Below are 27,408 nucleotides of genomic sequence, written 5' to 3'. Positions count from 1 at the left end.
CTTCTCCCATCTCTCAAATGCACATTAAAATTTGAGCTCTGTGTCGACAGCTCAGAGCATGGAGTCTGCTTCAGATTCTGTGTGTCCCTCTCTCTCTGTCCCTCCCTCACTAGTACTCTGTCTCTCTCTCTCTCTCTCTCAAAAACAAATAAAAACATTAAAAAAAAAACTTAAAAAAAAAATGGGGTGCCTGGGTGGCTTAGTTGGTTAAACGTCTAACTTCAGTTAGACTCAGGTCATGATCTCGCCATGCACGAGTTTAGGCCCTGTGCTGGGCTCTGTGCTGACAGCTCAGACCCTGGAGTCTGCTTTGGATTCTGTGTCTCTCTCTTTCTCTGTCCCTCCCTCACTAGTACTGTCTCTCTCTCTCTCAAAAATAAATAAAACCATTAAAAAAATTTTTTTTCAATAACATGAAAGTCATCTTAATAAAGTTTGGTGTTTTTCCCAAGTGTGGTATTTATTGAAAGAGTGGTAATAAATAAATATAAAATAAAATAACAAAAATTAATATAATTATATATAAAAATGATACAAAATAAACATATATATAAAAGTGATTAATTCTGTTATGATCAAAAATGGTCAAAAGGTTTAGGAGAACAAAAATAAATTTTACCAAACAGAAATACTCTGCAATCCAGCAATTGCACCATTAGGTATTTATTTACCCAAAGGATACAAAAATACAGATGCAAAAGGGTACATGCACACCAATGTATACAGCAGCAGCATTATCAACAATAGCCAAACTATGGAGAGAGCCCAAATGTCCATCGATTGATGAATGAATAAAGAAGATGTGGTGTATATAAACACAATGAAGTATTTGTTGGCCATCAAAAAGAATGAAATCTTGCCATCTGCAATGACATGGATGGAGCTGGAATGTATTATGCCAAGCAAAATAAGTCAATCAGAGAAAGACAAATACCATATGATTTCACTCATATGTGGAACTTAAGAAACAACACAGATGAACATATGGGAATGGGCAGGGCAGGGGGGTGAAGAGAAGGAAACAAACCACAAGAGACTCTTAATGATACAGAACAAGCTATGGGTAATGGAGGGAGGTGGGTGGGAGATGGGTACTAAGGAGGGCACACGCTATGATGAGCACTGAGTGTTGTATGTAACTGATGAATCACTGAATTCTGCTCCTGAAACCAATATTGCACTGTATGTTAACTAAAATTTAAATTAAAATAGTAATAATAATAATAATAAATTTTACCTCATTAAAGAAAGATAAAGACTAGCCATGTTGGTTCAGGAAGAAATAATGCTCATTAGTATGAGCTACAAAACTGGGAGGGAAACCACAGAACAGACCCTAAATAAATGCCATCTCCCTACAGGTCCCTCCTGATGGGTTTGTGAATCCTTAACAGCACTGTGCTTACTATGAGCACAACTTTCTTTGGCAAGGTAATCCGTTTAGAAAGGAGGATAGAGGTTTCTGCTAAATACAATAAACCTAGGCATCTCAGAGGAAGACAACTCAGGACACAGGGAATACTGCAACAGAGATGATTGGGAAAGCCCCTACAAGCTTAGCTCACCTAAATAAACAAGGACTTCATGCCTAGAGAATAATTACTAAAAAAAAGGGTTATTATCGAAAGGAAAGAAGTATGGGGGCTGAGTGGCTCAGTCGGTTGAGCATTGAATTCTTGATTTCGGCTCAGGTCATGATCTCAGTTTGTGAATTCGAGCCCCATGTTGGGCTCTGCACTGACAGGGTGAAGCCTGCTTGGGATTTTCTCTCTCCTTTCCCCTCTCTCGCCCTCCCCTGCACATGTGTGCACACATGCACTCTCTCTCTCAAAATAAATAAACTTTACAAAAATAAATTAATAAATAAAGAAGTATGGACAAAGTTCATCCTAGTTCTCACTTATCCAAGCTGTGGAGAGAGGTTGCTCTCTGCTTTCAGCAACAATACAAAAAAGTATGTGTCAGACGGAAATCATTCAGCCTCCAGATGGAATACTTCGTCCATTCAATCCCATTGTAGTGGCAATTATATCACAGAGGATTTGTTCGTCTACTTATTTTAAAAATAAAAACTTCCTATGGGAACTAAAACCCCTCACAAAGCCAAGGCTAACTGTACTGACCGTGTTCAAATCCAATCTGTTCAACCTGTAAGTCTTTTTCTCTCTACTTAAGCATTTAACCTTTCCAGGGTCTAGGTATGACATCAGTGGCAGATGCCAAAACTGACAGATACACTTTCATAATTTTTTATCCAAATTCTTTATGTAAAAATACCATAATCAAAGTTTAAAGGCCAAATAAGAACTAGAAGGAAATCTGTGCAACATATATAACAGAAAAACACTAATATATATTTTTCAGAGTTCAGCAAAATAAACTACCAACAGAAAAATGAGCACACGGCCCATCAACACTTGAAAAAATACAAGTAATCAACTTCAGAAGTGAATAAACAAAAGATAAGTTAAATGTATCAAAATGGGAAAAAAATAACAGTGTAACAGACACAATGCAAGATGAAGAACTCTCTTTTGTGTTGCTGATGGGTTTGTAAATTGCTACAAACAGCCTACAGCCTAGAATCTAGGCCCTAAATGCATTAATACAAGAAATGATGGTTAAATAAACTATAATTCATTCACGAATTGAATTAACATGTAATCATTAAAGATGCTGAACAAGAATATGTACAGGCATAGGTTAGGTTTCAGACCACTACAATAAAGCTAATAATACAATAAAGAGAGTCAAAGGGATTTTTTGGTTTCCCAGTCCATCATAAGGTTATGTTTCTACTATACTATAGTCTATTAAGTGTGCAATAGCCTATGTCTAAAAAAACAACGTGCATACCTTAATTTAAAAATACTTTTAAGTTAAGTAATTTAGGGGCACCTGGGTGGCTCAGTCGGTTAAGCGCCCAACTCTTGATTTCGGCTCAGGTCATGATCTCATGGTTCATGGGATCAAACCCCGAGTAGGACTCTGCGCTGACAGTGTGAAGTCTTCTCGGGATTCTCTCTCTCTCACTCTGCCCCTCCCCCACTCTCCAAAATCTATAAATGTTAAAAAAAATTAATACTTTATTGCTAAAAAAAAATGCTATCATCTGAGGTTTTTTTTTTAAGATTTATTTTTTTAAGAGAGAGAGCAAATGTGCACCCACAAGGGGGAGGGGCAGAAAGAGAAAGGGAGAGAGAGAGAATCCCCAGAAGGCGCTGTACTGTCAGTGCAGAGTCTGACGCAGGGCCTAATGCAGGGCCTGATCTTAGCAACTGTGAGATCATGATCTGAGCTGAAATCAAGAGTCAGATGCTGAACTGACTGAGCAACCCAGATGCCCTCCAACATCTGAGCTTTCAGTGAGTCATCTTTATACTGGTGGAGGATCTTGCCTCCATGCTGATAGCTACTGACTGATCATGTTGCTGAAGCCGGGGTGACTCCAGCAGTTTATTAAAACAAGATGACAATGAAGTTTGCCGCATCAACAGACTCTTCCTTGCATGAACAATTTCTCCCTGGCATGTGATGCTGTTTGTTAGTATTTTACCCACAGCAGAACTTTCAAAATTGGAGTCGATCCTCTCCAACCTTGTTATTGCTTTGTCATCCAAGTTTATGTAACATTCCAAATCCTTTGTCATTTCAACAATCCTCACAGCGTCTTCACCAGTAGATTCCATCTCAAGAAACCCTGTTCTTTGCTCAGACATAAGAAGCAACTCCTCATCCACTAAAGTTTTACCATGAAATTGCAGCGATTCAAATATAATTAACAGGGGTGCCTGGGTGGCTCAGTTGGTTAAACATCTGACTCTTGACTTTGGCTCGGGTAATGGCCTCATGAGTTCGTGGGTATGAGTCCCACATCAGGCTCTGTGTTAACACTGCAAAGCCTGCTTGGAATTCTCTCTCTTCTCTCTGCCCTGTCCCCCCAATAAATAAGCTACAAAATATACATATACATATATAGTATATGTATATGACCACATATATACACACAGCACATATACATATATATGTATATTTTATATGTATAGTAACAAGCCTAAAACATTGCAAGGATTACCAAAATGTGACATAGTCACAAAGTGAGCAAATGTTGCCAGGAAAATGGTGCTGAAGGACTTCCTTGACACAGGGTTGCCACAAACCTTCAATCTGTAAAAAGCACAATGTCTGTGAGGCACAATAAAGTGAAGCACAATAAAATAAAGTGTGCCTGTATTGATTTCATACATTTTAAGCAGGACAGAGTACTAGAGAAAGGAAAGAATGAAGCCTTCATTCTTTATACTTTCTACATCTTCCACCCATCCCTTAAGTGTTTATGTTTATAAATTTTAATTAATTTTTGTGGTCAACGAAGCAAGATTATTGTTAATGTTCTTAATTGTGCTTACTAACATGTTCTAATTTTTCTACAATGTATATGTAATACTCATATAATTTTTTAATGTTTATTTATTTTTGAGAGAGTGGGGAAGGGACAGAGAGAGAAAGAATCCCAAGCAGGCTCCATACTGCCAGCACAGAGCTCAATGCAAGGCTCAAACCCACGAACTGTGAGATTATGACCTGAGCCAAAATCAAGAGTCGGACCCTTAACCAACTGAGCCACCCGAGCACCCCAACTTGTTAATTTTTTAGAAAACAAAACTTAATTGCAAACAGGAGAACTTTGGCTTTCTGTATGCCCCACTTTGGAGCTTAAGCGCAGGAGGAGGATCAAGACCTCAGATAGCCAGCACAAGGAACATCTGCGCTATTAAAAAAAGAAAAGATGCATCATCTAACACATGTGTTTCTTATTCAGTACTGCCAGGCCACACACTCATTCTATCCTTCATTCCCTGAAAACTCCAGAGGCCATGAGCCCAGAGGCTAGAAAAAGCCTCACCATCGGGCAACAGCCCTTTGAGCAGACATAGGAATGTTATGTTTGGTGCAAATAGTTAAGTAGAATCCTCAGCAAGACTTGGTGTCTCCAGGTACCATTTGACTCTACCAGAAGGCAGTCACTTCTGGCTGACCTTCACAGTGTTCTCAGGTTACCTCCTCTCCCCATCACTGTTCCCATCTTGATCCTACCTGAAGGACAGCGTTGGCATAGTCATTGGCCTTTATGTTATTCAAGCCCACGATACCCGGCAGATAAGTGGTCCCATCATATGCCCGGGACAATTTGGCTTGCTTGTCCAAGTTTGCAATCTGCTGCTTTGTGAAAGTGGGCTTCAACACATACTGCAAAGCAAAAGAAAATTCCAAGATGTTTCAGGACTGTCTACGGAGTTCACAAGAGCTATGTGAAATAGCAATTTCTGTCAAAAACAAAAAATACTTTGGTCATGAATGTCTCATCACACAACCAAAGGGCTCCCAACCAAAGAGCTCCCAACAATAGGTATAAAAGCTGAGGTAACATTGAACAGGCCCTCTCCTTACTAATCTAGAAGGGGATCTCTGTGTTTAACCCAAAATCACTGAATCCCCAGGTCTTTCTTCAGACCTCACATCTGGCCAACTCCATGATAAACGGTCCAAAACTGGAGGACACACGTCTCTGCAGGCAGCAGGAGTCTGAGTGCCGGGTGAGACCTCACACAGGACTGGTATGGACCCAGCGCAGAAGCAGGAATGCCTCCCCACCTCTGTGCAAATCTGAGATCTCATACTCCCTATGGCTGGAAGGGCAGGAGCAGAACCTTCCCCGGTCCTAGACCCATAAGGGTCATCACATAAAGGGCTGAAGAGAGGTCTCTACTAAGTCTCTTGGGGACCTTGTACTTACTTCAGTTCCTCTCTCTAATTACTATCCATAACTACTTTAACCTCAACTATTAACAGGCATATAAAATTTATAAAAGTAGCATAGTGTTTCAAACACTCGACACTAAGCTTTCCTTAAAAATGAACAAAGCATTCAGCATGAATACACAGACACTTGCTAAAAAATAAACAATAATCAATAGTTCCAACATTAATCAAACCCAAGAAGACTTTCTATGATCTCTTCCTAAGTACAATGACTCTTGGCACAGATCACACACCAGAGCCCACAGATGGGAGGCACTGGCCATTTGGGCTGCATCATATCAAAAGTAGTCATGAGCTGGTATGCAGCTTGGTATCCACTATCCTACACCAGGCCTAATTCATATCCTTCCTCCTAAGTGTGGAAGGTAATATACTTCACAAAAATGCTTTCACCCCAATTAGAAAGTAGCTGCATTTCTTTAGTCCTAACCCACAATGTTAGAAGCAGAAACAGCCGCTAGATTGCAGACCATAGGCCACACTTATGAATCCAGACCTTCTTACTAAGGTCTCTCTTGCTGCTCCCAAAGGGAAAGAAGCCTCTCCAAGCCCGAGAAATGGAGATTCTTCCCTAACCTTGGGGCGGGCAGATCCCCAGGAGCCCTAGGCTGGCTCCCAAGAGAACTAGTTCCAAACCAGCCTCCTGGATACATACTGTGATATCCTCCAGCGAGGAATCGATGATCTCATAGTTATCTGGAAGGCAGTAAAACTTGAGGGTGTGGAGGTTGAGGAAGACATGGTGGCTAAACTGGACACTGTGAATGTAGGCATGAGACTTCAAACCCCGGCCTGTAGGGAAGAATGAAAGGCAGTGTAGGGCAGATGCCAGAGAGAGACAAATCAGATTTGATTTTCCTTCAGTATTTTGTACTGGAACGTATTAATATCGGCAAAAACAAAGTACTACACCATCTGTGCAATGAATCTCCTACATGAACTTTTCTCACCACAAAAGTTAGCAAGAAAGAATAGCACATTAGTACTTTATTCCTTGGATGGCATTAAGACACTGGTTAGGGAGGGCTGGGTGGGTGGCTTAGTTGGTTAAGCGTCCAACCTCAGCTCAGGTCACGATCTCACGGTTCATGGATTCAAGCCCTACATCAGGCTCTGTGCTGATAACTCAGAGCTTGGAGCCTGCTTCAGATTCTGTGTCTCCCTCCCTCTCTGCCCCTCGCCCACTTGAGCTCTGTCTCTCTCTCAAAAATAAACATTAAAAACTGAAGAAAAAAAAAATCTCTCTAGAGGAGACCTGTAGCTGGCACTGAAAACTTCACAAGTTTAAAATGCACAACACTGGGGAGCCTGGGTGGCTCAGTCAGTTAAGCATCTGACTCTTGGTCTCAGGTCAGCTCATGATCTCACGGTTCATGAAATCGAGCCCCGACATAGGGCTCAACACTGACAACATGGAGCCTGCTTAGGATTCTCTCTCTCCCTCTCTCTCTGCCCTCTCCCCAGCTCACGATCCCTCTCTCTCTCTCTCAAAAACAAATAAACATTGTTTAAACATTTAAAACAAATAAAATAAAATGCACAATGCTTATTTACCCTGAAAGTACTTGCCACACACCAGACAGGCATATGCATTGATATGTGAAAGGGAGATGGAACACAGTTTCTCAAAGTCAAAGTCCAGCACACTCCTAAAACAACCAAACCAAAGAAAAAAACAATTAATAGGGACAGAGGTCTAGGAAAGCACTCAAGAGAAGCAGCATTGGCTCCACACTGCACAATGTCACATAGCATCCTTCAGAGATAGTTCAACAACCTTCTATAAACTGTGGGAAACATTAACTATTCCTCCCCTCAACATTTACTATAGCAACCTCACCCACCAAGTCCCAAAGCAGTATCAAAAAGTATCTGTACTAGACACACAATGCCAGTGACCATCTTTTTTCTTTTTTTTAAATTTACAACCAGTAGAGAACCTTTCATTGCAGTCGCTTTCTCTGGAAGAAAAGCTACAAGTAGGACTAAAGTGACAGGACCTCAACAGCATTCCAAATTAAAAGGCTGGGGGTGGAAGGATATCAAGAGTGAACAAACCCTTTTATAGAAGAAAAACCTATTTTTGTCCATAAAAGTAAATGGGAAACCTGAATATTAGGAGAATACCTACAAATCGATCTACTTATTCAACTGCAAAGTAATGCTATATGAGTACCAGGTAGGTTAAGGGACAAAAAAACTTTACTTTTATTGAATCCACAGGTGACAAAGAGATTTCTCCTCAAATATTAACTCTAATTAATTGGTACTGGTCCCAGTAAAGCTATACTGTCCATTAAAGGAAGCAAGAGCCACAAGTTGATACTGAAATTTCAATTTAAATAATTAAAATTTGGGGCACCTGGGTGGCTCAGTTAGTTAAGCATCTGACTCTTGATTGTGCTCAGGTCATGACCTCACGGTTCATGGGTTCAAGCCTTGGGTCGGGCTCTGCACTGGCAGTGTGGAGCCTGCTTGGGATTCTCTCCCTCTCTCTCTGCCCCTCCCCAACTTGTGCACATGCTCTCGTGCTCTTTCTCTCTCTCTCAAAAATAAACATTTAAGAAAAATAATAAAATTTGAAACTTGGTTCCTCAAGCCATGTTTCAAGTCCTCATTAGCCATAAATGGCTTGTGCCTGCCACAACAGCTAGCCCTTATAAAGAGTAACTCCACAGGGCGCCTGGGTGGCTCAGTCTGTTAAGCGTCCGACTTCAGCTCAGATCATGATCTCACGGTTCGTGAGTTCAAGCCCCGCGTCAGGCTCTGTGCTGACAGCTCAGAGCCTGGAGCCTATTTCAGATTCTGTGTCTCCCTCTCTCTCTCTCTCTGACCCTCCCCCGTTCATGCTCTGTCTCAAAAATAAATAAACGTTAAAAAAAAATTAAAAATAAAAAAAAATGAAGAGTAACTCCACTACTAAGAAAACTTCTATTAGCACTACAACCTTAGAGCATAAGTTGAAAAGCACTGTAAGATGCCATCTGGAATCAAAGAAAAGAAACAGGGATGAGGTGACTACCTGTTTTAGGACATATCTGTTTTTCTTTTCTCTGTTGAATTCCAGCCACCTAGAGTAGTACCTAGCATGTAGTGATTGCTCAAAAAATATTTAAATTTGTTACCGTCATTTTAAGTACACTATGCACTCTGTTATTCCACCAAACAAATTCAAACTAAGCTAAAAGCTCTTTATGCATGTGCCCACCCTTAAAAAAAAAATGCCCTCTAACACTTTATATCAAAAAACAAAGATTAACAAATACGGCAAGAAGCACAATCTTCTGGGCAGAAAGCTTTAAAAAGAATAAAATTTGTGATCATTTGACATACAGTCAAATCTATGCACTTCCTGCATAGATTCCATCATTCTGTGCTGCCCTTGGCATCCCTGTCCTACTAACCTGTTAATGGTATCCAGGTACGGGCAATGGCGGCTCCTCCGGTCCTCAGAATCCACGCGGCCATTCTTTGCTGAAAGGAAAATCATCACAGGCTGTGAAAATGGGAAACCAGTACTCAGGGTGAACTACTAGTACAAAGAAACCCAGAAATGAGAAAAACTAAACAGGATGAGCTCCTACACAGGAGGCATGGCAATACACCAAAAAGCCCACTAATGGAACAAGTGCCAAATTGGGAGAATATATGTGAAACTCATAGAACCAAAAAACGATTCATTTGCAGATTACATAAAGAAATTGGTGAAACAATAAAAGACAACCCAACAGAAAATGAGGAAAATATCCTCAACAACCAAGAAAATGCAAATTTCCCTGGACAATAATACACCACTTCATATCTACCATAGAAAGAAAGAAATAAAATCGGAAAATTCCAAGTGTTGGCAAATACATAGAGCAATTGAAATGTTCCTGTAACTGCTGGTGGGAATGTAAACTGTTACAACCTCTTGGAAAATAGTACAGCAAGATCAAAGCTGAAAATATGCAGAACTCTGACCCAGCAATCTCTACCTATAAACCTGAGAGAAACTTTTGCACATGTACACTGGAAGTGCTTAACTAAAAATATTTATAGCAGCATATCTGAAAGGGCCCAAATTGGAAACAAACCAAATATCCGCCACAAATAAAATAAATAAATGTATTCTGGTATCACCAATAGAACACTATGTAGCCATGAATATCTATTTGAATGAACCTCAAAAATATGGTTAGCAAAAAAAAAGGTAAATCAGAAGACCACATACATATGATTCCATTTACATCAAATACAAAATAAAACACAGTACTACTTAGGGATACATATATGAAGTAAAATGAAAAATACGGGGCGCCTGGGTGGCTCAGTCAATTAAGTGTCCAACTTCAGCACAGGTCATGATCTCGCAGTTCACAAGTTTGAGCCCTGCACTAGGCTCTGTGCTGACAGCTCAGAGCCTGCAGCCTGCTTCACATTCTATGTCTCCCTCTCTGTCCCTCCCCCACTTGTGCTGTCTCTCTCTCTCTCAAAAATTAACACAAAGAAACTTAAAAAATAAATAAAAGTAGAAATGAAAAAAAATTCAAAATAGCACATAAGAGTATTCCAATATATAGAATAGTGAATTCCCAAACAAGGAAGGCAAATACAACTAGGAAGGGGCCTAAGGGACCTTCCTAAGGTACTGGTTACATACCACTCAGCTTCTTAAGCTGAATAGCATTAGGAGACAATTCTCCATAGGTCTCTCGTGTTTCTGCCCATATTGTGATCAAAGGCACTGTCTGCCTCCAGACTATCTTGTCAAGAATATTTGTATACCAAACAGCATTAGAAGACAGAGAGTCGCCCTACAGAGCAAAGGGGAGGCAAATTCAGACTATTATGAAAGATTTAAGTTCTGTAAGCCCAGAGTTCCTCTCCAGTAAGGCCACCCACTGTATGTGTCCTCTTCATATTGCACTGTGGGAAATGACACTATAGGAACTAGTCCCATCTTCATTAGCATCCAAAAAACTGTAGCAGGCTAATTAGGCAGCTTGCAAATAAAATCTCAAACCCTTCACAGTTATTGACAAGTGGTAAATTTAAGGATGTAAATGTTCATTCTTCTTTATTTTTTTAATATACATTTTTAAATTTATTTATTGTTTAATTTACATCCAAGTTAGTTAGCGTATAGTGCAACAATGATTTCAGGAGTAGATTCCTTAATGCCCCTTACCCATTTAGCCCATCCCCCCTCCCGCAACCCCTCCAGCAATCCTCATTTGTTCTCTATATTTAAGAGTCTCTTATGTTTTGTTCCCCTCCCTGTTTTTATATTCTTTTTCCTTCCTTTCCCTTATGTTCATCTGTTCAGTATCTTAAATTCCTCATATGAGTGAAGTCATATATTTGTCTTTCTCTGACTGACTGTAATTTCACTTAGCATAATACCCTCCAGTTCCATCCATGTTGTTGCAAATGTCAAGATTTCATTCTTTTTGATTGCCAAGTAATACTCCATTGTATATATATATACACACCACACCTTTATCCATTCATCCGTCAATGGACATTTGGGCTCTTTCCATATCTTGGCTATTGTCGATAGTGCTGCTATAAACATGGGGGTGCACGTGTCCCTTTGAAACAGCACACCTGTATCCCTTGGGTAAATACCTAGTAGAGCAACTGCTGAGTCGTAGGGTAGTTTTATTTTAATTTTTTGAGGAACCTCCATACTGTTCTCCAGAGTGGCTGCACCAGTCTGCATTCCCACCAACAGTGCAAAAGAGATCCTCTTTCTCCACATCATCGCCAACATCTGTTTTTGCCTGAGTTGTTAACGTCAGCCATTCTGAAAGGTGTGACACGGTATCTCATAGTGGTTTTGATTTGTCTTTCCCTGATGATGAGTGATGTTGATTGAGCATTTTTTTCATGTGTCTGTTTGCCATCTGGATGTCTTCTTTGAAGAAGTGTCTATTCGTGTCTTTTGCCCATTTCTTTCACTAGATTATTTGTTTTTCGAGTGTTGTTTGTTAAGTCCTTTATCGATTTTGGACACTAACCCTTTATCTGATATGTCATTTGCAAATATCTTCTCCCATTCTGTCAGTTGCCTTTTAGTTTTGCTAATTGTTTTCTTTGCTGTGCAGAAGCTTCTTATTTTGATGAGGTCCCAATAGTTCACTTTTGCTTTTGTTTCCCTTGCGTCCGGAGATGTCTTGAGTAAGAAGTTGCTGCGGCTGAGGTCAAAGAGGTTTTTGCCTGCTTTCTTCTCTAGGATTTTGATGGCTTCCTGTCTTACATTTAGGTCTTTCATCCATTTTGAGTTCATTTTTGTGTATGGTGTAAGAAAGTGGTCCAGGTTCATTTTTCTGCATGTCACTGTCCAGTTTTCCCAGCACCATTTGAAGAGACGGTCTTTATTCCATTGGATGTTCTTTCCTGCTTTGTCAAAGATTAGTTGGCCATAAGTTTGTGGGTCCATTTCTGGGTTCTCTACTCTGTTCCATTGATCAGAGTGTCTGCTTTTGTGTCAGTACCATCCTGTCTTGATGATTACAGCTTTGTAATACAGCCTGAAGTCTGAGAGTGTGATGCCTCGAGCTTCGGTTTTCTTTTTCAAGATTGCTTTGGCTATTGGGGGTCTTTTCTGGTTCCATACAAATCTGAGGATTGTTTGTTCTAGCTCTGTGAAGAATGCTGGTGTTATTTTGATAGGGATTGCTCTTTCTTCTTTAAACTATAATTGTGCATTATATTCAATCCATCTTAGTACCTGTGATCTATTTCACCATAAAAATAAAAGGGAGTTGGGGTGGGGGGGGGGGTGGGGTGGGGAAGACAAGCCAGAATAGCAACTGGGATTCTAGCCTGTTCCAAAGAAAATAATCTCCTTTATCACAACTAAGCAAGATACCTAAAAAACAATTTCTCTTCCAAAGAAAAGGAAACCAGAAACTGATAAGGTATTTAAGAAGGGCAAAGAATGCCCTGAAATTATTAATTACTCAAGAATATTTATCAAGCACTTTCTATGAGTAAGGTGCTATTCTGGACCCTCCGCGTAATACAAAAATATGTCAAACAGAAGACTGTAAGAACTTTAAGAGTTAATGTTAAAATATAATCATATACAGATAACCAGGACCAGAAGGCAGAATTATAAAGTCTTGGAGAACTAGGAACTCCTCCCATGAATCCCACCCTTAGCATGTAAGCATAGTGATATATTCACCTGCTACTTCAGTAGGCTTTTACTAACTCTCCACAAAGCAAGTATACAGGAACAGGTTCAAGTCAGGAGTTTCAAGTTCAGTGAAGGAAATGTAATTGCAGTGAAAAGGGAAAGCTTCACAAGTGGTGGAAATGTACTTAACAACTAGTAGGATATCAACAAATTGGAAAAGGCAGCCCACTAAAAGGAAGCCAAGGATGGGTAAAGAGGTCTCTAGGAATCAGAGAGTGTCAGGCGAAGCAGGAATCCAGAGAAAGCTGGCAAAAGGCTGCAGTCACGGAAGGGAGTTAAGACTCACTAGCAGTTGTTAGAATGGCTCCCAAAGGTCACAGCCTCCAGAACTACCTCCACTAATTTTCATAGGGACAGCCACGTAAGACCCACTTTCCCAAACCACAGTGACTCAGTCCAGGTAAAGAATGGCAAAGCAGTGTGGCGGAGGTGCCCAGGGTTCAGGATCTTGACGCTACATGGTCACATTCCAGATACTACAACAGAACTCACAAATCAGGTGTTTTGTAAACACTGAAGGAGATAACATAATTTAGTAAGTGATTTTCCAGTTATTTACAAAAGTAATTAGCACAGCGCCTGGCACACGTTAGGTATTCGATGAAGGGCAGATGCTGTTATTTCTACTGTTAAAACATCAAAGGTGCGGTTGTCACTACGACTAGTGCTGTCCTCGTTAAAACGCAGTGGAGGCCTGTCGCCGACACGAGTGGAGGGTGAATGCCCCACCCCCACCCTCACTCCCAAGGAAAGGGAGTCGAGAGGAAAAGGAGAACGCAAGAGTGGAGCCCGCGTCCGGCCCAGCCCCGCGCACCTCGCACCTCCCGCTCAGGCTCGGAGTCCTCGTCAGCCTCGCGCTCCCGCTTCACTCGCACGGCCGGGACGACTGGCGTCGGGGCCTCGCGCGCGCTCACAGGCTCGACCTCCCGCTTCACACGCACTGGGCTGCCCCGGGAGCTCGGCGCCTCTGTCTCCCGCTCCCGATCTCGCTCCCGCTTGACGCGACCCGAGCTGCCCCTCGACTCGGACTCGCGCTTCCCGCGGGTGGAACCACGAGACTCACGCTTGGACCGACCGGACATTGCCACTACCGGCCGGGTCGTTCTGCGCAAGCTCAAAGCACGCCAGAGCGCGCGGCAGGCATCCAATCAGGAGCGGCGCTGTTAGCCAGCCCAGGGCTCTCTACGAGTCCGCATTGTGGACACATTTCCCCCGGAGAAACTTCTGGGAAGTGCTGCGCCTCTTGTGGTCCCTTTAGGTCTGGGCGGGGGCCTGAGAACACCATGCGGGCCTACTGCCACCTTTCCCAAAATTTGCAGCTGACACAGGGGGAACCTTTCATTGGTGTAGAAGCTGTTGGCTCGCCTCGGTGGTTCAGTCGGTTAAGCCTCTGACTCTCGATTTTGGCTCAGGTCATGATCCCACAGTGCTGGATGGAGCCCCACGGCGGGTTCTGCATGCTGAGAGCACAGAGCCTACTTGGGATTCTCTCCCTCTGTCTCTGCCCCTCCCGCCTTCAACTCCTGTGCTGCTGCTCTCTCTCTCAAAATAAATAAGTAAACCTCAAAAAAAAAAAAAAAAAAAAAAAAAGACTAGAAAACCAGTCCTGCATATTCTACAAGCGCTGAGTCCTTCTGCAGGGACAGTTAAGACATGGGTAGGGTGGACTCAGGCGCTTCGCCGGCTGGAAGGGGTGTCCCGGTCCCCAGCAGTCTTCCTGGGGCTGCCTGGTGGCGGGGTGCTGCTCTGTGCCCTGCCAGGGCACTTACCTCCTCACAACCTCTTTTGAGGTAGATGCTCTCAGTTACCTTGTTCACAAATGAGAAAACTGAAGCACCGGAGCTCAATAGCTGAGGTCACGCAACTGGCGATGGGAGTTTCACAGCATTTTATCACACAAAAAGCAAAGGAAGACTCCACACCGAACGCTGAGTGGAGTCAGCGTTTGTGTTTTTCTGAATTTTCTGATGCATCAGCAGTAAGCCTAAGTCCTGTTTCCTATTGCTAATTTCACAAAGAAAAGCCCCGACGGAGAGTGGAAGCCGCGCATGCCCCATCCCAGCACCCGCGCAGGCAACTCCGCGCGCCGGGCCGCTCGGCCCGGCAGGCTCTTTCGGGGCGGGTCCAGGGCCGGGGGCCGGAAGTCGGGGTGCGAAGCTCGCCAGGCGGGAGGGCGGCCGTTGGGGCCGTTGATTCGCGGCGGCTCCGACCCCAAGGCTCCAGATGGAATCGACGCCGGATCCCGGGCCGGGACTCTGCTGCAAGCCGGGCGGGCGTCTGGACATGAGCCACGGCTTCGTGCACCACATCCGACGGAACCAACTCGCCCGGTACCGCCCCGCCCTGCCGCCGCCAACCCCAGCCTAGCTTGGCCCGGCAGTCTCTGACTCCCGCTCGGCTCCCCGCAGGGACGACTATGACAAGAAGGTGAAACAAGCAGCCAAGGAGAAGGCGAGGAGGCGGCACACGCCGGCGCCGACGCGGCCCCGAAAGCCCGACCTGCAGGTGTACCTGCCGCGACACCGAGGTGAGGCCGCCCACCCCGCCTGCCTCCTCCAGCCCGCGCGCTCTTTCGGCCCCCAGCCCTTAGCCTTTATGCGCTCTTTTCTTTAAATGGAAAAAACAAAAACAAAAACAAAAAAACACTTTTTATTCCCCAAGGCTCAGTTCATGTCGTCCCTTCCCGGAACCCCCACCTCGACGCTCCCCATTCTCCGCTCCCTGAATCTCCCTGAAAACAGGGAAGGCTCCATGGCCCCCAGTTAAGCATCACTATTACAGGAAATACCTGGGAGCCAGCAAGAAGTTGTTTGTCTACCGGTTTGCCCACCATGCTATACTTGAGAGTTCTCACTCCGTGACGGAGAGAAAGCTTGGCACAGCTGTACTTGACCAGGACATACTTGTGGCATGAAACTCAAAAGTCAGTATTTAAAATGGTTTTTTCTTTAAAGAAAAACAATAAAAGCCATTTCTCAAGCTTCCCAGATACCTAGAGATAACAGTACCTAACTTGGCACTAGATTTGTTTAGCATTACTAAATTTGTTTAGTGTTAGATCTTGGGTATGTTCATTCGTTTAGTTTTCATGGGATATCATAAGTCGGAAACTATTATCATTTGTTTCACAATCAGGAAAGAAGCACAGAGAGACTAAGTAACTTGCCCAAGATCTCAGAGCTAATAAATAGCAGAGCCTGTATTTGAACCCAGGCAGGGCTGTATCCACCTCTCCACTACTTTCCTGCGAAGGTACATTGTATATCTACTATGTGACTGTACATTGTATATCTACTGTGTGTGTGACAAGACTGCTGGCCCCAGAGCAAGGATACAAAGGTAAAGGAAACTACTGATTGGCAGCACACTTAATACATGCACACACATACAGGGTCCATAGGAAGATTGGGACTTTCTTTATGGTATGTTTTCATGTTTCATACATGTGGGCAGGGGCTCCAACAGCCCTCCCCTCTTCCCTCTCACTGTGATTCATCCCTCCAGATGGCTCTACCCACCCAAGCAATCCAGACTGTGAGGAATCCGGTGAAAGCAGCAGTAGTGGCAGCTCCGAGCCAGAGCCTTCTGGCCATCAGCTCTTCTGTTTAGAATATGAGGCAGACAGCGGAGAGGTCACCTCAGTTATCGTGTATCAGGTATGCCTCGTGGAAGCAGCTGCAGCCTGAAGGTCCTGGGCCATGCTAGAAATCACTGCCAGAGCCTCAGCCACTGTTTTCCTCAGGGCCACTGGGAAGTGTCGGCTCCAGTTAGGAGCATAGACTGCTGGGTGATGTTTTGAGCACAACTCACACCTGTCACACAGTGATTCTCAGCGGGCAACAGGGAGGGCATGTGGCCCCCAGGTGAAAATCACTATTACAGGGGACACCTGGGAAATGACAGGCACTGGCAAGAAGCTATGAGTCAAATGGAGTTCTGTGAGAGTGTTGTCTAGGGACAGGGCAGGTCGCCTTTCCAGAAGAGGCCAGGCCCTGAGCTTCCCGACTCTTCCTCCACGTAGGACGATGATCCAGGAAGGGTGAGTGAGGAGGTGTCAGCACACACGCCTCTGGACCCACCCCTGCGAGAGGCCCTCAAGTTGCGCATCCAGGAGGAGATTGCAAAGCGCCAGAGCCGACATTGACCAGACTGAAGGCATTCTCACCAGGCTGGATTCACTGCCCAGGGAGCTCACTCCTGGTTTGGGGGTGCCAAGACCCGTTTGAACTGATCTCGAGACATACACATACACACACGCACACCGACACACCCCAAGCTGACACATCCATAGGAATAAGGTGTTGCAGGGACAAGCCTGGCCACCTCCTTTGCAGCCATTCTTTCTTGTATCTTGGCCCATTTGACCAGCCTAGTATTCTGGAATTCAAAAATTTTGTTTGGCTAGCTTGGTGTCCTGGAAGCAGAGATTCCAGGGAGAACTGAGGTTTATAATAGCTTGTGCTAACATGCTGCTTTCTTACTGAGGTCAGATGCCATAGGACACCTAGCTGCTGCACTCCACCCAGCTCACTGAACTGTGTTTGTTGCTTCATGGTTCCTTTGTTCCTAGCTTCTGCTCACTTCCATCCATGTTTTCCTAGGTCTTTTTTTTTTTTCAGCTGTTTCTTTGTTCTTTCCATTCTCTCCTCTTTTGGTCTCAGAATCCATGAGTTCCACCCTACCTCCCAATATGACTGTGCACCTCCCAACTGCTCAGGACTGTGGAGGTGGGGAGTTCTGCAGGTCTACCTTGTGGACAAGCTCTCCCACTTACTCTGATACCAGTGAAGTGGGAGATTTTCATTTTGCAGATTGCATGGCTTTTGCAGATTCCTCTCACACCCCCCTGCTTTGCACTGTCTAGATAGAGCTAGAAGATGATGGCACAACCAAACTGCAGGGGTTCCCTGCAGCACAACCTGCCTTGGATATGGCTACAGGATTCCAGTTTTCAGCCTCCCCAGCTGTGAACAGACCATCCTCTGCTCAGGCTAGAGAGGGATCAGCAAAACAAGCGTGAAACGACTCTCCCAATGTGATATAACAGTCTTGAATGTACATACAAAGGAAAATTCAACATAAGCAATAATTGCCTATTGGGAGCCGTGGTTGCAAAAAAGAAGAAGAAGAAGAGGAGGAGGAGGAGGAAGAAGAAAAGGCCCAAAGGGCAGTAAAATGAGCCTCTTTCCTCTGCCCTTCCCCTGCCTCAGTCTTTTTCCTTTCCTATCTCCCAAGAGTATATAAACTGAGATCCTTAGACTAAAGATCCTAGGAATATCACTGCTTTCACCTCAGTGAACATTTTCCTTTATACAGGGTTAGGTTGAGATCTGAGAAGTCCACAAGACATCCTGTGCACTGCAGTTCCAAGCCACTTCAGATTTCCAGCAACTGACCTGACCTAAGTGACTTGAAGTATGGGGTTTAAGTGAGCCCATGAACACTAAGACTTCTTGAAACCAAAGTCCCCCTGCCCCGGGGGTTTCTCTACATCAGGGTCTCAAGATTAGTCTGGCCTTTCCATCTCAGCAGCTTTTCTCTTAAAGGACACCTGAGGGCACTGTTGGTTTGTGCCCTACACCCCTGAAAATCTACCGCCTCAGGAATGGGGCAAGGCAGCTACTTAAACTACATCATTAGAATCTAGCAAGCCACAGCTTGCAGTACCGGAGGAATTCTGGGAAGGTGAGTGAGGTGGATAAGTTAGGCCAAGGACCAGAAGGTTCCTGACCCATAGAGCTGGCCTAAGGTTAAATGCCTTAACTTGCCAGTCCTGGACTCGGTTGTACTTTCAGAGGAGAAAGTCTGCCCTCTACTTAACTCAGCCTGGCTGGAAGTGCCTTTTGACTTCTAATGTTAACTACCCTCTAGAGCCTCCCAGGTCAGGGAGGCTGTGCCATACTCTATCCCCAATCTTCCTGCAGCTCAGAGGACTGGGGATTTTAGTCTTCCAGCTCTTCAACTGACCTTCCTACTTGGACATAGGATTTCACTGGAACTCTTAGGCTTCCTAGTCTGGAAATGCTTTTTGCATCTGTCTTCTCACAACTGGATGGCCTGTTTCACGGATTTATTACAGAATTTAGAAACAAGACCAGAAGAAGAGGTTGGGGGCATGGCACCTGAAATTTTAGCCTCCATTCCTGTTTGTGAGAAGGGAAGTGTGTACCTATTGTGACCTTTTATGTGTTTGTCATGTAATCCTCACACTCTCAGGTAAGAGACTCACAGGAACTTCTTGTTTGTGAGCTTTTTTCTTGAGGCATTTTGCTTATCAAGTGCATATAAAATATTTCCACCCAAGAAAGCATCCTAACTCTTAGCTAATTTAAGCAACAGGACTAGAAACCACTAAGCCTGGTACTGAAATGAGAGGTTGTCCTCTAGGGGAGGCCTGTTGGTGATGCTGCTGCCACTGCTCCAGATGTGCCTGAAATGCTTCTCTGGTGATGGCCTTCTACCAGCTGACAGCCTTCTAGCTCAGGCTCTTTGCTTGTTGCCACCCCTCAGCAGGGCTCTATGATGGTACTGGCACCATCTAGTGTATTCACCAGACTTGGCTCCAGACATCTTCCGGCAGTTTTTTTTGTTTTTTTTTTTAATTTTTTTTAACGTTTATTTATTTTTGAGACAGAGAGAGACAGAGCATGAACAGGGGAGGGGCAGAGAGAGAGGGAGACACAGAATCTGAAACGGGCTCCAGGCTCTGAGCTGTCAGCACAGAGCCCGACGCGGGGCTCGAACTCACGGACCGCGAGATCATGACCTGAGCCGAAGTCGGCTGCTTAACCGACTGAGCCACCCAGGCGCCCCTTCCGGCAGTTTTCAAAAATCAGTGCTTCGCCATCAAGGAGCATGTTCCAGAGCATTTCCCATGGGCTCTAGAGATGTCACAGAAAGGTCTGCCATGGCTATTTGGTACAGTGGCAACCGTGTCGGACTAACTGGAGCTTTCTGGCAGGCTGCTTCAGAATCAGTCCTAATTTGACTAGGTACTTTTTTGGCTGTCTATAAAAAAAAAGTCTGGGAGCCTCATAGACCTATCTCACGCCCCTGAATGTTCTTACCGAGGGTAGGCCTTGGAGTTTAAGGGTTTGTGTTTCCTGGGCCATGATGGCTGATATTATAAATAGAAGGAATCTGGAGTTTTTAGGGGCTTTCGGCTGTATAAGAGTAAACACTAGAGTTTGAGTTCTAGCCAGTTGGCAAGCATAGAAGTCTTTGAAGAATGTAATGCAAGAATGGAAAAGAAGAACGTAAAGCTTTTTGTACTGAGTGTAGGAGTCTGTGGAGCTTGGCCAGCCAGTAGGACCAATGTGGGCAATAACAAACACTTCTCCCTGTGGATGAGACTCTGAAAGGGGCATTCCACCTTCATGATCCACTCTGCAAGACACTGCCAACTAGAGATCAGCCCGTGGGGCTGGAAGAAACCGTTTGGGATAGTGACTATCCAGCCTGCTGTGCATTTGCCAGGATGCGTGGATAGTAGAGTAGTGGATCCCCAGCCGGTTCCCAAGTGTAACTGAGGCCCTTGCATATAGGAAGAGGAAGGAGGACAATTCTCTTCCTACCTCTGAGCCTTCTGGGAGAATCAGCATGGAATGTTGACAATTATTTGAAACATTTTAAGCTCCCTCATTGACTTCTGCCCTGTCCCTGAGAAATCAGATGGCCAAGACGCCATAGGCACGTACCCCAAATTTCTCCAGTAGTTAGAGTGACGCTAGAAGTAAAAACCTGAGTAAATGGCTCCTTTGCCTTCTCAGTGCCACCAGATGAGAGGTTGGTTGCTCAACTGGTTGAGTTGTGGTGTTAAATGTGTAACAAGCCATCTGTTCTTCTGTTTCCTCATTTCCAATGTTTCTGCTGTGTGGATGGATTAATGAAGTGAAGTGTGCAAATTATTTGAAAATCCTGGAAGAAAGGTACTTTTCAAAAACAGTATTCTTTTTGAGCAATAAACTTAACTATTTTTACAGCACTGTTTTTGCCAAGAGTTTTGAAATCGCTTGTGTACATAAGAGAAGTACAGATTAAATGCCTGCCCTAAAGTCATTCAGCACCACCAAATCAGCACTTGAAATCTCATCTCTTGCTTTGCCTTGACTATTTTAAGAACTGTCCTGGTTGGAGCATAACAACTAGACTCACGTAGCATTAAAGCTAGAAGGGACTATTAAAGATGTCTGGTCCCACTTGTTTTCTGATAAGTGACTCCTCCCTACCGACTACACACAAAGAGCCCTTCTGTCATAGGGAGTCCTGTCTTGGGGTAATTCTACTTTAGGGATTACTGAGATTGTCATATTAAGCCAAAATCTGTCTCAGTCACAGTTCTAGAGTGCTTGTCTTACCTCTACATTAGAACAGCCAGTTTAGGACCTAAGTAGCTTCTCAGGTCTTCCCATGATAACGGTTGGACAGCAACTCAAACCCAGCTCAACTGAGTGTAGTTAAGTGTTGACTAAGACTTGCAAAACTTCCAATGAGGTAGGAAATGCTGAGGTTTCACAGTACCGTTGGGCAGGTGAAAAGAAGGTGTCTGCTCCAATGGGAACACACCTGGGCAGGAAGGTGGTGCTTCTCTGAATTAGCAAGAGGCACCTCTGTATTCTGGGGCACAGAACATGGCGCCCAGAAAGTGGACTGTATTTTATACCCCACTAGTCCATTCAGCCAGTGATTTCATTGTACAGTGATTTCTCTGCACAGCCATACTTATTGGCCCTGCTTTAACTACTTGTCCTGCTGCAATTCAGAAAAGGGCTCTCCCACAGATTTCCTGTTTCTATTTTTACCTTCCACTGGGTCAAAAAAAAGGTTGCTCCTTCAAGCCCTTTCCCAGTATATCTCCATTTTCCCCACAGTACAGGGCCCCTGTTTCTGCACATTACCTTTGACTCACCAGTGCTGCCACACCTAAGCTTCCCCTGTTCCTGGCAGCCTGGGCCTCTGTTCCCTTTGGGTATGTGAGAAAGAAGTATTCCCACTCTTTTTTTTATCATGAAAAGAATGTCCAGGAAGGCACCCTTGGCCTGTACATTTTGGTGAAGCCAATGGTAATTTATTCCCACGCTATCCTGTTTCCTCTTCCCAGATTGCTCTGGGTCTCCAGCCTGCCTCTCTTACCAACACCTGGCCATGTGTGACCATGGATATCTACTGATCTCCGTGGCCTTGTTTCGAGTAAGCGCTCATCAGTCGGGAAACATGACACTGACAGTACTTTGTGTACTTGTACCTTGAAAATAAAAAGTATCTGGGGGCGCCTGGATGGGCCAGTCGGTTGGGCGTCCAACTTCAGCTCAGGTCATGATCTCAGCGGTCCCAAGTTCGAGCTCCGCATCGGGCTCTGTGCTGACAGCTCGGAGCCTGCAGCCTGTTTCGGATTCTGTGTCTCCCTCTCTGTCCTCATACTGCCCTTCCCACACTCATACTCTGTCTCTCTCAAAAATAAACATTAAAAAAAAAAAAAAGTATCTGATGAAAGTAGCCCTCCTCCAGGGTTTGCTGGGCGGAGGGGAAGCATAAGCCAAATCCAAGGCGCTTGAAACTTAACAGCCAAGGTTTTGTGCTCGCTTCTCCGCGGACCCACCTCGCCCAGAACAGAGAGGCAGGCCCGGCCACATTGAGGGAGGCTCCCGGAAGTCTCACTGCCGGACAGTCCAGGCTGCAAAAAAGTGCCCAGCGGCGAAGGGAGGCTTCCTCCAGCCTTGTAGGCGATGGCAATCACAGCGATGCAGCCCCGGAGCTTCCCGCCTCCCGAAGCTTCCACCGCAGGAACAGGGTACGCGGGACTATCGGCATCTCGGAGTCAGAGCCTCCACCCGAGTCCCTCGGCGCTCAGGTTCCCCGAAGTCGGGGCGCCATCCACGCTTGCACCGGAGCGCGGGCGCGGGGGCTCGGGAGTTGTAGTCTCCGGCCCGGCGCGGGGCGGCGCGGACTCCACGTCCCGGCGGGCGGCGCGGCGCTGCCCGGGCGACAGGGGCGGGGCCGCTCGGCCCTTTAAACCTTCCAGGGCTGCTCCGAGGGCCGAAGCCAGAGACCATACCAAGCGTGGCCGAGCAGGGAGCGGAGGCGGCGGGGCTCTCCAGGGAGGTGCGTACTGGGCCCCTGGGGAGGCTCGAGTCCCCGGCTCCCGGGGCGCTTTCCGTGCGCCCACGCGGGCGGGGGCCGAGCCGCGCTTCCTGCGCGAACCCACCTCTCCCCCGGGGCGCCGGCGGTCAGGTGGTTGCCTGCGCGTGGCTGCCGCTCCGCCGGGACCGGCACCCGCTCTCAGGCTCTCCTCGGCGCGGCCCCCTCGACTGCCCTAACCGCACCCTTCCCCCAGCCCGGTCCCGCAGGCGAGGGAGCGCGACTCCCTCCCCAGATGTTAAGGCCCCGCCTGAGTGCCTGGGCCCACCGGTGGCTTTCGGGTGGAACGCGGAGGCCCCCGGGGGATGCCAGAAGGTGTCCACGTGTTGGCGTGGGCTCAGCCCAAAATGTAGGCCCTCGGAGCCCCAGCAGAAGCTGTGAATCAGGTGTTGACCACCTTCTGCCCACCACCGGCCTTGGCCAGTCACTGGGCCCTGGACTTTGACCTGTCTCTCTCCACCAGGCTTGGGCCGCTGATGGTTTTGGCGAAGTACCCTAAGGTAGCTGGGCCGGCCCCCTCTTTCCCACCTACCTCTTGCCCTTCCCCCCACACCACCACCACCCTGGCTCCCCTCCCTCATGACCGCCTGGATCCTCCTTCCTGTCAGCTTGTCAGCATTCTCTATCACTGGCCTATGGACTGTGTGAGTAAATAGAGGGAAGGGGGAAGACAACGGGGGACAGAATGGGCCCAGGCTGAGGAGGATAGGGCCCAGCCAGGACCCAACAGGAGCTTGATGGCACACACAGAGCCCCTTGTCCTGTGCAGGCTCTGGGGTGGTACCCAGGATCACTCTAGCTGTCTCCAAAGCCTGGCCTGGTGCCTGGGCACAGAGCTACTTCGGGCGAGCTGGCACCGATGCTGTCCAGTATGGTGACCCTGACATACTTCTAGCCAGGGACACCCCGAGGTCCTCTAGTTTGAGGCCATGCTATTCTGATGTGGTGTCAGTTCTCAGGCTACCCCAACTTGAGTCCCCAACAAGGACAATGAGGCTGAATGGGGCCAGAATCAAGAGAGAAGAGTCAGTAGGGGGGAAAGCTGGGCTGGGAGGGTCACGGGTGTGAGGTGACAGTTCTGCTCCCGCAGGTATGCCATGGCCGTGATGAACCGCCACGCATGCCCTGTGGAGAACTGGTATGGTGCACTCTGCAGACAGCCTCCCTCCAAAGCTCCCTTCATCTCTGCTCCCTCTTGGGTCGGGGCTGTTGTGAGCAAGCCAGTTGGAGACCCTGGCCCTCACTGCTCTTAGCTGACACTGGCAATGCCTGCCCCTCCCCAGGCATGACTTCAAGCCCATCCACCTGTTTCCCACCATCCCTTCACCCCTTTGGCATCTGTCTCAGTCCAGTTCTGGGAGGTGGGCTCTCCTGCCCCTGCCAAGAGAATACTGGGAGGGTAGTCTCTGAGAAGCCGGAGGGTACAGGCTGGGAGAACCCCTTTCCCCCAGTCTACTCTCTGTCCTGCCTGCCAGGTCCTACAACGAGTCCTGCTCTCCTGACCCCGCTGAACAAGGGGGCCCCAAGACTTGCTGCACCCTGGATGATGTCCCCCTCATCAGGTAAGGCCTGGACTCTGGGCAGGTAAGGGAGACCCCAGCCCCTCAAACCCCTATCCCTGGGTCTCAGAAATACTAAGTATATTAAAAGCACTTAATAACAATACTACTTGCCAATCACTGTGTGCCAGGCCCTGTGCTGAATGCTTTATGCGCAGAACACCGTTTAATCCTGACATTGAGGCAGCTATCGTTCTCACTGTTTTATAGGCAAGGAAACAGACTGTTATGTCATCCGTCCAGGTCACACAGCTAGTAAGTGGAGGCACCTGGATTTAAGCTGAAGCCCTCTGATTGCCCAGCCCAGTTCTGGCCCAAGGAAAGCCAGACTGGCTGCAGACCTTGACAGTCTCAGGGAGTCCAAGGAGTCTTGGGCTCTGCCCAGCAATCCTGGGCACTCCCTTACCCATCACACACATGTGCTCTGCTTTGGGGGAGGGCCCAGCCTGCAGCCAGTTGTTTATAGAACACAACTGGCCCTTCTCCTAAATCAGTGGCTTGCTGCTAAGGAACAGGCACGGTTAAAGCAAGAGACAGATGGGCCAGAATGGGGGTGCTAGTGCTCCTGCTCCTCTCTCACTCTGTCCTTGCCCCCCCCCCCCCAGCAAGTGTGGCACATATCCCCCAGAGAGCTGCCTCTTCAGCCTCATTGGCAACATGGGTGCTTTCATGGGTGAGTTGTGCCCTCAGCCCCCCCTAGCCAGCCCAGCCCAATCCAACCCACTCCCCCACCCCCCTCCCAGAAGGGCCCAGGAAGCCCTTGCCTAGTGCGGCCCACCCCACCAAGGGCTAAGGCAAGAGGAGTCACATCTCTCCTGTTCTTGAACAAGGGCCAAAGTGTCTCACACAGCCACCCTGCTGGCTGGAGGCTGAGGACACCCAGTTCACCACCTGCCCTTCTATTCCCTTTTGGCCCTCAGACCAGAGTGGGGGGCAGGGGCAGAGGCCGGGGCAGTTGGTGGGCTGGCTGGGCCAGGATGGGGTGGGAGGAGAGCACCAGTGCTGGCCCCACCTGTGCTGTCTTCCCCCAGTGGCTCTGATCTGCCTGCTGCGCTACGGGCAGCTCCTGGAGCAGAGTCGTCATTCCTGGGTCAACACCACAACACTCATCACAGGCTGCACCAACGCTGCGGGCCTTGTGGTGGTCGGCAACTTCCAGGTGTGCCCGCCTGCCTGCCTCTTGAACTTTCACGAACGGGTGCCCTCAGCTGAAGGTTGCCCCAAGCTACAGAGACAGCCCTACAAGGCTGAGGGTGGGGATAGGGGGGTCTGAAAGGGAAAGGGGATGGGGGTGGAGGAGGTAGGGCTGCTTCACAGATGGGTGCTTTCTCCGGACCAGGTGGATCATGCTAAGTCTCTGCACTACATCGGAACTGGTGTGGCCTTCTCCGCCGGGCTGCTGTTTGTCTGCCTGCACTGTGCCCTCTGCTACCACGGGGCCACCGCCCCCCAGGACCTGGCTATGGCCTACGTGCGGATTGTGCTGGCAGCCATCGCCTTTGTCACCCTGATCCTCAGTATCCTTCCAGGACAGGGCAGCCAGGAACTAATCCTCTATCTCAGCCTTTCCCCACCCAAGACCTGGGGTGGGGGGGTGGGGGGCGTTGTGGGGTTGGAGGAGAGCTTGGTACACATATATCCAGAAAATACTGCCTGGTGTGGTTTCCTACTTACCCTCCCAGGAGGTGAGACCTGGCTCTTGGCCCCAGCCTAGTTATCTATCTAGGAAGGTAGGAGTGTCAACAGGCTTCCACACATCCTACTGAACATTTCCTTAGCCCCATTCCAGGTGCGGTCTTCTTTATGCACGAGAGCTCTCAGCTGCAGCATGGGGCAGCCCTGTGCGAGTGGGTGTTTGTCATTGACATCCTCATTTTCTACGGCACTTTCAGCTATGAGTTCGGAGCAGTGTCGTCAGAGACGCTGGTGGCTGCGCTGCAGCCTGCCCCTGGCCGGGCCGCCAAGTCCTCTGGGAGCGGTCGCACCTCCACTCACCTCACCTGTGCCCCCGAAAGCATCGCCATGATCTGAGGTCTGCGGAGGGTGGCCGGGCCAGCCTCACCAGCTCCCCACCTCATAACTTTGCATTTATTTTGTACCAAAAATGGTTTTGAGGAAGTGTTGTCGGGATATAGGCTTCCTTGCTGCTGGAGCAGTGGCCATCCCACACCCACCCGTGCCACGGAGGAACAGGCCTGGCAGGTGCCTGGGCTGCACACAACCTACTCCCTTACTCTGCACTGTTGTTTTTATGTTCAAAGGTCACATATTCTTATTTCACCCAGCCAGCCCTTCAGGTGCCTTCTACTCCCCAGTGCCGAAGCCAAACCACTGGGGTTTCCTGCTGCAGGAATTGGGGGCTGGGAACAGCAAGAAGGATAGAATTTGGGGTGGAGGGATAGGCACTCCTTAGACTGTGGGAAGGCCCACTTTGGGGCCCACTGAGCTGCACTGGGATTCTTCACTCTGCCCTTTTCTTTCTTTCGGGCAAATAACACAGCAGAACCATGTGGGTATTTTAGTACTTTTATATATATATACATATATATATATATATCTATATATATATATATATATCTATTAAAAGAATTCTAATTTGCATGTTTGTAGTCTGTTCTGAAGAGTCAAGAGAGAGACTAACCCAGGTTGGCTTTCCCTAGGCAAAGGATGGGCAAAATCTCCTGCCCCCAGAAAGAGTCCTGA

The 27,408-nt window shown here is 47.0% G+C and overlaps 3 protein-coding genes across 6 annotated transcripts in view; 2 read left to right on the top strand and 1 right to left on the bottom strand.

The window, feature by feature from the left end:
* Positions 1–14,130, bottom strand: part of USP39 (ubiquitin specific peptidase 39) — a 30,266-nt gene extending 16,136 nt beyond the window's left edge. Inside the window, exons 1-5 of the mRNA XM_019443727.2 lie at positions 13,824–14,130; positions 9,228–9,297; positions 7,378–7,472; positions 6,479–6,615; positions 5,098–5,250 (exon numbers count right to left, since the gene is read on the bottom strand). Of these exons, the coding sequence (XP_019299272.1) occupies positions 5,098–5,250; positions 6,479–6,615; positions 7,378–7,472; positions 9,228–9,297; positions 13,824–14,091 (723 nt within the window). The 5' untranslated portion in view covers positions 14,092–14,130. The remainder of the gene's footprint in view (positions 1–5,097; positions 5,251–6,478; positions 6,616–7,377; positions 7,473–9,227; positions 9,298–13,823) is intronic.
* A 1,003-nt stretch (positions 14,131–15,133) lies between these two features.
* On the top strand, positions 15,134–19,247 carry CUNH2orf68 (chromosome unknown C2orf68 homolog). Its single transcript, XM_019443738.2, has 4 exons — positions 15,134–15,339; positions 15,418–15,536; positions 16,514–16,665; positions 17,031–19,247. Exons 1-4 carry the CDS (start codon positions 15,233–15,235, stop codon positions 17,151–17,153), a joined length of 501 nt encoding a protein of 166 aa, XP_019299283.1. The 5' UTR covers positions 15,134–15,232; the 3' UTR covers positions 17,154–19,247.
* Positions 19,248–22,992: 3,745 nt separating this feature from the next.
* TMEM150A (transmembrane protein 150A) lies at positions 22,993–27,306 on the top strand. 4 transcript variants are annotated; one of them, XM_019443625.2, is made up of 8 exons: positions 22,993–23,110; positions 23,610–23,646; positions 24,237–24,284; positions 24,622–24,708; positions 25,311–25,378; positions 25,737–25,864; positions 26,045–26,222; positions 26,495–27,306. In XM_019443625.2, exons 3-8 carry the CDS (start codon positions 24,244–24,246, stop codon positions 26,734–26,736), a joined length of 744 nt encoding a protein of 247 aa, XP_019299170.1. In that variant the 5' UTR covers positions 22,993–23,110; positions 23,610–23,646; positions 24,237–24,243; the 3' UTR covers positions 26,737–27,306. The 4 variants fall into 4 exon arrangements, with proteins under 4 accessions (XP_019299170.1, XP_053746869.1, XP_019299180.1 ...); XM_053890894.1 differs by having other exon boundaries at positions 22,995–23,110; positions 23,610–23,790; XM_019443635.2 differs by lacking the exon at positions 22,993–23,110 and adding an exon at positions 23,161–23,532.
* Positions 27,307–27,408: the final 102 nt, after the last annotated feature.

This window comes from Panthera pardus, unplaced genomic scaffold (genome assembly GCF_024362965.1).
Source record: "Panthera pardus isolate Hobbes unplaced genomic scaffold, ASM2436296v1 HiC_scaffold_26, whole genome shotgun sequence".
Lineage (NCBI taxonomy): Eukaryota > Metazoa > Chordata > Mammalia > Carnivora > Felidae > Panthera > Panthera pardus.
Note: the sequence above shows the minus strand (reverse complement) of the source record. Positions and strands in the feature narration are given on the sequence as shown.

Bases quoted from the DNA above. Each gene is read 5' to 3' on its own strand.
- TMEM150A (XM_053890894.1), top strand. From the start codon at position 23,726: ATGACCGCCTGGATCCTCCTTCCTGTCAGCTTGTCAGCATTCTCTATC. The intron at 24,709-25,310 runs GTAAGGCCTGGA...CCCCCCCCCCAG, and splicing joins GATGATGTCCCCCTCATCAG to CAAGTGTGGCACATATCCCC. The intron at 25,379-25,736 runs GTGAGTTGTGCC...GTCTTCCCCCAG, and splicing joins CAACATGGGTGCTTTCATGG to TGGCTCTGATCTGCCTGCTG.
- CUNH2orf68 (XM_019443738.2), top strand. From the start codon at position 15,233: ATGGAATCGACGCCGGATCCCGGGCCGGGACTCTGCTGCAAGCCGGGC. The intron at 15,340-15,417 runs GTACCGCCCCGC...GGCTCCCCGCAG, and splicing joins CGACGGAACCAACTCGCCCG to GGACGACTATGACAAGAAGG. The intron at 16,666-17,030 runs GTATGCCTCGTG...TCCTCCACGTAG, and splicing joins CCTCAGTTATCGTGTATCAG to GACGATGATCCAGGAAGGGT.